This window comes from Esox lucius, chromosome 13, assembly GCF_011004845.1.
Source record: "Esox lucius isolate fEsoLuc1 chromosome 13, fEsoLuc1.pri, whole genome shotgun sequence".
NCBI classification, from domain to species: domain Eukaryota; kingdom Metazoa; phylum Chordata; class Actinopteri; order Esociformes; family Esocidae; genus Esox; species Esox lucius.
Genome location: NC_047581.1, coordinates 19,127,904 through 19,139,176, shown reverse-complemented (window position 1 = coordinate 19,139,176; position 11,273 = coordinate 19,127,904). Strand labels below are relative to the sequence as shown.

The following is an 11,273-nucleotide window of genomic DNA, read 5'->3' as shown; positions in this document are numbered from 1 at the left end:
GGTGAGATATTAAGAGTCCAATTGGAATAATAAATACATTTCTCTTGGCTAAATCCAGAGTATATTCGATTTTAGACTAGGTCAGAAGTATGACCAGATGGACAAGGACAGGAACAGCAACGGTCCCCCCAAACCAGGTAATCCGCAGGTGTGGACCAGGACCTCATCTCCTTCTAAAATTTAAAATTGGAGGAAACTGAGAAAAGTTAGTAGTACATCCCTCATGTCCCCCAGCACAATAATATAGCAGCGTAACACCTTGGAAACTGAGACGGGGGGGTCCGGTGACACTGTGGCCCTACCCGGGGGAGGCCCCGGACAGGGCCCAACAGGCAGGAAATCAATCCAACCACATTGCCAGGCATCAACCAAAGGGACACCCACCAACCGCAACCCCCCTGAATGAGGGCCGAGTATTGCTAGCAGCGTACAGCCCAACTGCACAAGTGCGCAATAGAGAGTCAACAACAAGCCAGTGACTCTTCCCCCGAAGGGCATTGGAGGGAGGGCATCCCAGTGGCGACGAGAGCCCACCTGGCAAGACAGCAAGGGTGGACAGTATCAAGCCTACTGGTCACCTTCACGCCCCCGGGCCAGGCTACACCTAATTATAAACCGTGCTGTAGAGATGAGTTTTTAGTAGACACTTGAAAGTTTGCACTGAGTTTGCATTTCTAACCTTAATTGGCAGATCATTCCACAGGAGTGGAGCTCTATGAGAAAAGGCCCTGCCGCCAACTGTTTGTTTAGAAATTCTAGGTACAATTAAAAGGCCTGCATCTTGCGATCTAAGGTTACGTGTAGGTATGTATGGCTGGATCATTTCAGCAAGGTAAGTAGGAGCAAGTCCATGTATTGATTTATAGGTTAAGAGTAAAACCTTAAAATCAGCCCTAACCCTAACAGGCAGCCAATGTAAGGATGCCAGGACAGGAGTAATGTGTTCAAATTTTTTTGTTCTAGTTAGGATTCTAGCAGCTGTGTGCAGTACTAATTGAAGTTTATTTATTAATTTGTCTGGATAACCAGAGAGAAGAGCATTGCAGTAATCTAATCTAGAAGTAACGAAAGCATGAATTAATTTTTCTGCATCAGTTTTTGATAGAAAGTTTCTAAGTTTTGCGATGTTTCGAAGATGAAAATAAGCAACTCTTGAGACATATTTTATATGTCAGGGTCAAGGGTAACGCCAAGGTTTTTTACAGTTTTTTGGGATACGACCATGCAGCCGTCGAGGTTCACAGTGAGATCTGCTAACAACGCTCTTTGTTTTTTGGGTCCTAAAAGGAGCATTTCTGTTTTATTTGAGTTTAAGAGCAAGAAATTCTCTGTCATCCACTTCCTAATATCTGAAACGCATGCTTCCAAAATAGCTAATTTAGGGGCTTCTCCATGCTTCATTGAAATATATAACTGTGTGTCATCAGCATAACAGTGAAAGTTAATATTGTGATTTCGGATTACATCGCCCAGAGGGAGCATGTATAGTGAGAAAAGTAATGGGCCCAGAACCGAGCCTTGAGGAACTCCAAAGCATACCTTTGACTTGTCAGAGGATATGCCATCCACACTAACGAACTGATATCTTTCAGATAAATAAGATTTAAACCAGGCTAGAACATGTCCACGTAGCCCAATATGGGTTTCCAGTCTCTCTAAGAGAAGGGAGTGATCAATAGTGTCAAAAGCAGCACTAAGATCAAGAAGCAACAGGACGGATGCGGAACCTTTGTCTGAGGCCATTAGAAGGTCATTTGTTACCTTCACGAGTGCAGTCTCAGTACTATGATGAGATCTAAAACCAGACTGGAATATTTCATAAATGTTTTTTGTCTTTAGGAAGGCATTCAGTTGTTGGGAAACACATTTTTCTAAGATTTTTGAGAGGAACGGGAGGTTCGATATTGGCCTATAATTGTTTAATATGTCGGGATCTAGATTAGATTTTTTTAGAAGAGGCTTAATTTCCGCAATTTTTAATGAGTTTGGTACGCATCCAGAGGAAAGGGAGCAATTTATTATGTTCAGCATTGGCTGACCTAGCACAGGAAATAACTCCTTAAGTAATTTTGTAGGAATCGGGTCTAGCTGAGAGTTTGTGGGTTTAGAACTCATTACAAATTTTGTAAATGTGTCGAGCGATACAGTATCAAAAAACTCAAGTGTCCCCATTGACACCTGATCAGGGAGGTTCCGGAAATTTTTTGGACAACTGAGATTTTTAGGACCATAACTATTTAAGGATTCAGTTATTTGTTTTCTAATGGTGACGATCTTTTCATCAAAGTAGTTCATGTATTCATTACAACTAAAGTGAAGACCCACTTCACTTGCTAAGCTTTGCTTTTTTGTTAACTTTGCAACTGTATCAAAGAGAAATTTTGGATTGTTTTTGTTCGCCTCAATCAGGTTGGAGAAATAAGCTGATCGAGCAGACGTGAGTGATTTTCGGTATTGTACTGTACTGTCTATCCAGGTATTGTACTGTACTGTACCATCTTGAATTGAAGGAGTCCATCGCTTTTTGTTAACTCGTTTTTTCCACAGGGTGTGTCCCTCAAATTAGGATAGAACAATTTCAACTATACCACCATGGTTGGCAGCATATACATTTTTTCTCTATATATTTAAATTGACGGACACATATTACCTGGATTGTAAATAAAGTCCATGGAGATAAACATTTCACAGTTGAAAGGAAACGTCTTTTTGCAGAGACGATACACTTGAGTAGGTTATAGGTTTCGTCACCACCTATGTAACGATGCGCAAATAGGGAAGTCAAGTAATACCGTATCACTAAGTAGTCAATTTCAAATTTGCGAACAGAGCTAGTGTTTCCATCCTTCCTCCATTATTAATGTGTGCGGCACTTCATATTTTCATGTAATTTGACACCTCACATGTCTGAAGGAGTAGTCAAAAAAATTTTGCTGTGCGGAACAGTAAACCATTTTGTCATTCTTTTCCAGGAGAATATTAGGCTACACACTGAGTCTTTAACGCGTTCCGTTTAACCTTACTGCATAAAATGTGACAATTGTATTTATTGGCTATGACTGACTGGATCTGCTGGACCAATGTGAGGAGCGTCATTTTAATACCGTAGTGATTACCCCACCTGTAAGCTTCTTTTTTTCTGCAAGCTGTGAATTCTTCCACACTCGTGTATAGGCTAGATTTTAGGACTGCTACCGGGTGACACATGTTTGCAGATTTGCTCGTTTATTTTCATGCGTTTGTATGTGAAAAGTGTATAAAAACTTTAATGAATTCCTTTTACATAATGGCTTACCATTCTCAAAGTCAGTTAATGGAGGCTACATAATTATTGCGTCAACAACATAATTCTCACGACAATCCTATTTATTCGACTTTTGAGAACTTCATCAATGTTTCCTCAGTTGCTCTACTCATTAGAATTTTTGGTACAGTTCAACCGGATGTAATTTTCATTGATATATTTATTTAGCCTAATTTAGTTTAGACCTATATCATCTTTCTTTGAAATGATAAACACAGGTATACAGCAGTTTATTTTGTGCGTGTCATTGTTTAGTTTGTTAAGTACACATGATGTGAAGATGTCTACCGGTACGGACGCGCAAAGCATCTTCTGCCACAAGACCAGTGCCACTGGCGTAGGACACACACTTATAAGCTTCCTACGCAATGTCGTTGGGTCCCAAACGTTGCTATTATATGTAAGCAAATGGTCAAAGAATCAGCCTGTAAAATGCTCAATTAACGAGGACCTTTTAGCTACATCCAGTTACTTGACTCTTTGCCGTCAAACACACTCAGAAAGTCCTGTAGAATTATCCCACTTCAATATCAGCAAGTTGTTGAGTCCAGGGAACCTGTGCTCACTAAGTCCAGTCAATGGATTTAGTACACAGCCAGAAAGTGATATATTGGAACAACACCTTTTGAGGGCAAAATCGCGTAGGAAACGCGCGTTGATATTTCCTGGGACACTTTGGTGTGGCACTGGAAGTAAAGCGATTGACTACCATCAATTAGGTGAGTAGAATAATATTCACACATCACACGTTTTTTGTTTGTTGATGTGACTCAGAATATAGTCTGGGCTATATAAGGGTAGCCTGTATATGGGGAATTAATTCACATCCGCTGTTGCATACTTCATCTTTTATAGTGCTTACCTTTGAGTGGGACTCCTTTGTTGTAGTTGTAGGTTTTCATACAGTACATAAGATCAGTCTATCCGTTAATGAAACCATTGGAAGAATAGCTACTGTGTAATATTGTTGATTGGGTTAATTGAATTGAGCCCTCTATACAGCTGTAAGCAAAAAATAAATAAATCATGATTTAATATATAGCTTTTTTAGACATTATAGCTGTGAAATGTAGTTGAAATAGCTGGCACTTTTGCATGAAAACCAACTCTACAGTTGAAGTACCCATTCACCTAATTTTATATTACCCTGAACCTTTGTTTGTAACATGCATAACCTCACAATGACCCAAGTAGCAGCGGTGTCATTTAAATGTATGTGTTCTGTTAGAAATCAGCCGTTTCGTATAGTGGTTGAAATAATTATCGCATACCCAGTTGTCAAGGGAGAGAGTAATTCAATTATTTATTGCAGCATTAGATAGTCTTGTTCATGAGGTTACGGACCAGGTCTTCCTTACACAACCTCAGTCTCATCTCACTCTATCTCTTCTCACTTTAATGTTGGTTACAAGCTGATATATACATTGAAGGGGGTGTCTACCTAGCAAAGATCAGGTTTTCAAGACAGTAACCCCCATGCCAAATGGTCAATGTAAACATTCCTGTGGTTATCAGAGCGCAACCTACAGAGAGATAATCTAAACAGAGAGATTTTTGTTGTTCTCATTATCTAGGCACATTCACTTCCAATGAAACGTACATTCATATTGTAATTGTTAATGCTCAGATTCCACAGTTCTATGTATAGGTTTTACAGTGGAGCAACCTCCAAGCACTACTTTTCTAGGTTTCCATTTTTGCTTTTATTCCTTGAAACTACTACATCAGGGCCTACAGTACAACTAATTTGTTTCAAAGTTGGGACAACCATCTCTTCATAAAACCATATTTTGTTGTCTTTATTAAGCATTTGTTGAGATGTGTAGTGAAAACCCAAGCCACATATATGGAATAACTCTTTCTGGACAAACTAGGGAGGGGAGACATACCGAATTAGAATGACAACAAATTACTAATATTCATCACCGAGCAACTCCAACCAGTCTGTCTGCCTGTCAGAGTATCTCTGTCTGTCTTTATGCCATATTGTTCTCTCCTTTGCACAAATGTTCGGCTCCTCATCTTTCCTTATCCCCGTCTGTCTGAAGCCTGTGATCCAAACAGTTAATTGGAGCTGCCACATGTGCATCTCTGTTCCAGCTACAGACACCAGCAATGTGCCCTGACAAACGACATTTGTAGGCCTGCATAATAACTTGACCTGAGGTACTTTCCCCTGTTTGTTCCTGGTTGAAGGAATGTTTGAGCGAGCTGACAGGTGCTGCCGTGAGCATGACCACTGTGGCAGCATCATTCCCTCGTTCACAGTGAACTACGGTGTCTTCAACTCCAACTTCTTCACGGTCTCCCACTGTGAGTGTGACCAAAGGTGAGCCTCAGTGTGTTGCCCCGGGAAGCATACATCACATTCCAGGGATGAAACCCACACACGGAGCAGTCCCCTGAAGGGAATCTCTTTAGAGTAATTACTCAGTGAAGACAGGCTGTTTCTGGGGTGTGGCACATCGTGGCTGATACATCTGCCAACAGAGGTTTTTCCATTACAGGAATGTCTGGACATAGATAATGCACATGAATGAACATTTGTGAAAAATTGCCCGCGCTGCAAGTAGAGCAGCACAGAATAGAATACAACAGGGGGACAAGCACCTCTCAACACGCAGCAAGCAGACAGAAGCAGTAAAAAAAAAAACTACAGTAAATAGCAGCAAAATAACAATGTATACAGAACTTGCAAGTTGGCTGGGAAAGTAGCTACACAGTACAATTGCTTTCTCATCGACAATCTTGTGTGAACATATTTCTTGAATAAGAATGTCCTGATTGTTGTTCGAACGTAGGTGAAATTGACTTGGCATTATCTAACCTTTCTGTTGTCATCAGATTTCGCCAGTGCCTCCAGAGTGTAAACGATAGCATTTCCAATATGGTGGGCTTCAGCTTCTTCAACCTCCTCAGGGTGCCCTGCTTTGAGTTCACTCCCAAGAGTCAATGCATTGAGCTCAACTGGTGGGGAATGTGAGTACTGTTGGTCTAAAATAGTGTGTAGAAGATATATCCTGACATCAAGTGTTGAATTGCTACGCTATACTGACTTTTTTTTAAAATAATACTTGAATAACTAATAAAGATAGTACGTGACATGCTGTTGTATTCCAAAATTGGGATCATATGGTGGACAATTGAAACAGCAGCAGAAGTCTTTATTGAGTGGCCTGTGACGACATGCCTGATATCCAGCCCCTTCACTCTTCCTCCAGGCAACAATGCCAGATTGCCTTCTTCTTTCAGAAAAATGAATGGACCATCCCAGCAAAATTTAAAAAATGAGAACTGTTGAACATAAGAGTATGAAACATTTTTGAATTGTATATAATTTACTGTATAACCCTTCAATTGCCATATATATTTTATACCTTATGCGTGACACTGTAATTACTCAAGGTATAACCAAAAATCGAATGGGAAAACAGAAAATATCTTCAAAGGTTTGAAAAGAGACAGAGATACATGGAATACGACTTTACATAATCAATCTCTCTTAGAATATTGGAGGTATCTAATAATGGGATTTTTCTCTGTGCAGGTGCAAGGTGGCCAAAGTGGCCCCGTATGCAGTCTTAAAAAAATCCTTAGTTTACACCATCAACCACACAGACAGTAAATATGGTACCAGTAGTGAGCTCCAGAGTTCAGCAGACACTGGGACTGACCTAGTTACAGTGAGCCCCTTGTCTAGCACAGGAACCAGGAAAATCCCTAAAGGGAACCGCCCAAAGTCCATTGCCTCCACACAGGACTGTGTTCCAAGAGGTCCTCCCAGAGGAGACACCTTCCAGACTGAACACAGATTAGGAAAAAGATGCAACAGGGGCAAGAAAACATCCGCAACTCAAACAAACAAACATCCAACAAAGACCAACAAACAGTTAATGACTGTGTCAAAGAAAACTGCATCCACAACAAAGACCACAGCTTCTAAAAGTAATACTGGTTATGAGTTAAAAATGACAAAAACTGCAAAACAAAAGACTGGATCAACAACTGAAAAGACAACATTTTCTTCACAACAAAAGCAAGCTGTATCACAGAAAGCAAGATCAGAAACAACATATTTGGCAACTTCGACATCAAGACTAAAGCCTTCACCTCAGTCACAGAAAACAAGTTTAACAATCACTACTGCCTTACCCAAACATGCCAAGGCACCTCACGGTTGCAGACCCAGGGCCCCTCCAAGAGGAGATAGCTTTCAGACACGCCAATGGAGGGGGAGGCGAGGAAAAGCCTGTTTGGAACCAACCGCCAGCAAACCACCGTCGCCAACAAACATGTCCTTACCAAAAAAGACTGCATCCGTAATCTGGAGAACAACATTTCAAACTCAGAATACAATCCCTGTTAATGAGACAACCTCTCCACCTGTCATAACCACTCCTACCCATTGGAATAACACGTGTAAGAGAGCCACCACCATAAGGACTACAACTGTACTACAAACCCCTACTGAGAGTGCATCAGCTTGGACAACAGGTAATTTATTTTCTCCGACCCACTAGCAGTCTATTCAATTTAACATGAATAGTGAAATTAATGAGGATACCTAGCATGGAAAACATTATAACCAACAACTGGTTTTGTCTGGTGGCCTTTGTAAAAATGTGGACATGGAGTATGACAAATGATGTGAATCTTCTCTATGTAGATATAAAACCGTTTGGATACGATTCTATGGAAAGGTGAGTATTTATGTGGTATATAATGATCTGTTACAGATAGCCTGCTTCTGTGTGGCACCCTCAAGCATTTGGATGATTGTAAATACAAAATCCCCCCTTTGGAGAAAAGATATGATCTTCACAATGTGGAATCAAAGACTGTGTACCATTGTGACTGCACCCGCAGGTGAGACGGTAGCACTTCTATCCTGAATACTCTCTTTCAAATATGTTCTGATTCATATAGGGGTCTGCCTTAACCTGCAGCTGCCTTTTACTGCTCTATGCAATAAAACATCTCTTAAGCACCCATGTACACACACACACATACCTTTATACATTTAAATGTCTATCCTTGTGGGGACCTAACCCTATCCTTAACCATAACCCCAATAATCTAACTAGCCATAACACCTAACCCTTTCCTTAACCATAACCCCAATAACCTAACTCTAGTCATAACACCTAACCCTATCCTTAACCATAACCCTAATAACCTAACCCTATCCTTAACCATAACCCCAATAACCTAACTCTAGTCATAACACCTAACCCTATCCTTAACCATAACCCCAATAACCTAACTCTAGCCATAACACCTAACCCTATCCTCAACCATAACCCCAATAACCTAACTCTAGCCATAACACCTAACCCTATCCTTAACCATAACCCCAATAACCTAACTCTAGACATAACACCTAAACCTATCCTTAACCATAACCCCAATAACCTAACTCCAGCCATAACACTTAACCCTATCCTTAACCATGACCCCAATAACCTAACTTGAGTCATAACACCTAACCCTAAACCTGGTAATGCTTACATTTGAAAATAACCTCAAATGTAACACTACGCTTAATTGTACTAAGTGCTTTGTCCATCTCTGTGGTGTGTTGTGTCTAAGAACAAATTAAATGAATGCTGGTTGGGCCACTAATATATCTTTCTGGAATTAACCGACGTATTCCCATTCAAAATTACATTTCTGGGTCCCAAATCCCTGCCTTACAGTTTAGCTGCGTCATTGCTGCCAGGTGCCAGTGCCTAGGTCCAAACAATCGGCTTAGCACTGTCGGACAGGGCTGGGCAGTCAGCTTTGGGCTTTTGAGCAAACACTGTGATAAGATGCAGAACAGCACGCTGAGACATGCATTGGAGGACGCTGCTCCTAATAACACAGTTAAACTGATTCTCACTGTTGGCATTCTGGCTTTAGTGGACACATTTGTTGCTATTGCCCTTCATTTTTGACAACTGGCACCAGCGGCCTTCTAGTTAGACACCTTATCCTAACAGCTTTCAGGGACAATGCTTGGCAGGTCATTTAAAAGGACTGTAAGGTGAAATCAGTTGTATGTGTTGAGAGTGGGTACCCCAATATAGTTTTGTACCAAAATAGCCAACTCAAATTAAACATATAATCCAGCTAAATCACATACTTCAATAAGCCAAAGAAACGTCAAGACTAAGGAGGAGGTGCTGGGCTCTGAAATACCAATGTCAGATTGGGGGGATAGCTTAGAAGACATTCATACATGCTCAATCAAATCCATACACTGTCTTATACAAGTTTCAAAGCATACCTGCGCAGCTTCTGGTCTGGAATCCTCCCAGAACTTCTCTGAGGTTCTGGAAGTTCTGATTTCTTGGGATTCTCAGAGGCTTGGGGAAGACTGAACACACCTCAAAGACAATGTATCTCTCATCACCACATTTTGGCATAAACATTAATCTTGATGTTTTGTAACAAGACAGAGGTTCCCCTCAAAATAATGATTGGCTAAATTACACCCAACATATGCACTGCTTTTCCTGCAGTTGTGGAAAGCTGAAGGCTGGGGGAGTTTTTGGGGAAGAGGGTTCAAATTAATACTTATACTGTCTATCTTCGTTTTTGTTTTAATTATACCAAAAAGCACACCCTTGATTTCTGGATGTTTCTGATTTATGTGTGTTTATTTAAAATTACTGGCAGTGACTTTACCACTGTGCTAATTGGTTGTCCTCTAATCCTAACTCCAAATCACCAATAATAAACACTAAACCATAACCCCCAATCTTAACCGATTTTGTCATTCTAATACCCACAAATACGTCCTTATCAGGAAGAATGTAAACATCCCCTTAATTATGTAAACACACACCAGCTTACTGTCTTCCTATTTCTTTTTTTTTTTTTTTACAATGTTTCTGTTTTTCTCTTAACATATTTTTCTCCTTTTCCATTAACTGGAGCATCTGTCTGCCATTTTCTGCCATTCCATCTCTCTCCACCCCAATGTAGGCTGGCTGGTCTGATCAGAGACTTGGAGAGCCCCAGCATTCTTATCTCCATCCTGCAGGACTTTGTGTCTCCACTCTGCCTCAGTATGTCAAGTGCAAAGTACTGTCATGGGGGGAAGAGGTTAGTGGTTTAATTCAGTTGATATATTTGCAATATACTGGCTGAAATTATAAATGTGATCTCTTCACATAGCAGATTATTCCAAATAGTTAAATGCAAAGTTTTACTATCCTACTTAGCGCATATTGCAGTATGTGGTGTACAGGTAAACTGCAAATGCTTGTGGTTCTAGTATTACATGTTTTTCTTCTGCTTTTGCTGTAGCTGTACTGCTGGATTTTCCAAAGCCTTTGACCTAATTCAAGTCTATGAAAGCATGGAGGAAAGAGAAAGACTTGCTCAGAGCACAAGTAAAAATAAAAAAAGAGGGATGCCTGTACGTCTCTACAAACGATGTCTGAGGATCACTGAGCCCAGAACACACAGACTGATCTGATGTTTCCCAAAAACCAGCACTCTGTTATCACAACGGGAATCCTTTTGTATCGTGTATACTGTACATCATGTAACATCAATCTTAATTATTGTTTAAAAGGGGCAAATGATGCAAGCCTAATGTAAAATGTACTTAATTTGCAACTGTAAATGAACAACTAGCTAAAGTGGTTGTGAGAAGAATGCTGCCAGAATGTTTTTAAAATATTTATAGAGTCTATATACTTCTCGGCTAAATCACTTAAGTTTAATCAGTCTCTTTTATAATGTTCTTTTGATATGTTTGATATGTTTTATGCAATGGGCTTTATTGGACAGAAACGGTGTGATGATTTTTAGAGATGATTTCTGCTGAAAGAACATTGGGAGGAATTTGAAGTCATGCTGCAGCAATACATATGCATCAGTGCCAGTGTCTAGATCCCTGGACCAACGTAGTGCACTTGAACGTGTTCAAAAGGAGGATATGTTTTTTCAGCCTCACAAACGCCACCCACATTACATC

The 11,273-nt window shown here is 40.3% G+C and overlaps 1 protein-coding gene across 1 annotated transcript; it reads left to right on the top strand.

Annotated features, from left to right (window-relative positions):
• Nucleotides 1–2,921: 2,921 nt before the first annotated feature.
• LOC105026090 (group 3 secretory phospholipase A2) lies at nt 2,922–10,988 on the top strand. Its single transcript, XM_010897303.3, has 7 exons — nt 2,922–4,023; nt 5,501–5,633; nt 6,149–6,283; nt 6,852–7,798; nt 8,041–8,170; nt 10,274–10,393; nt 10,598–10,988. The coding sequence occupies exons 1-7, from the start codon at nt 3,510–3,512 to the stop codon at nt 10,767–10,769; spliced, it is 2,151 nt and encodes a 716-aa protein (XP_010895605.2). The 5' UTR covers nt 2,922–3,509; the 3' UTR covers nt 10,770–10,988.
• Nucleotides 10,989–11,273: the final 285 nt, after the last annotated feature.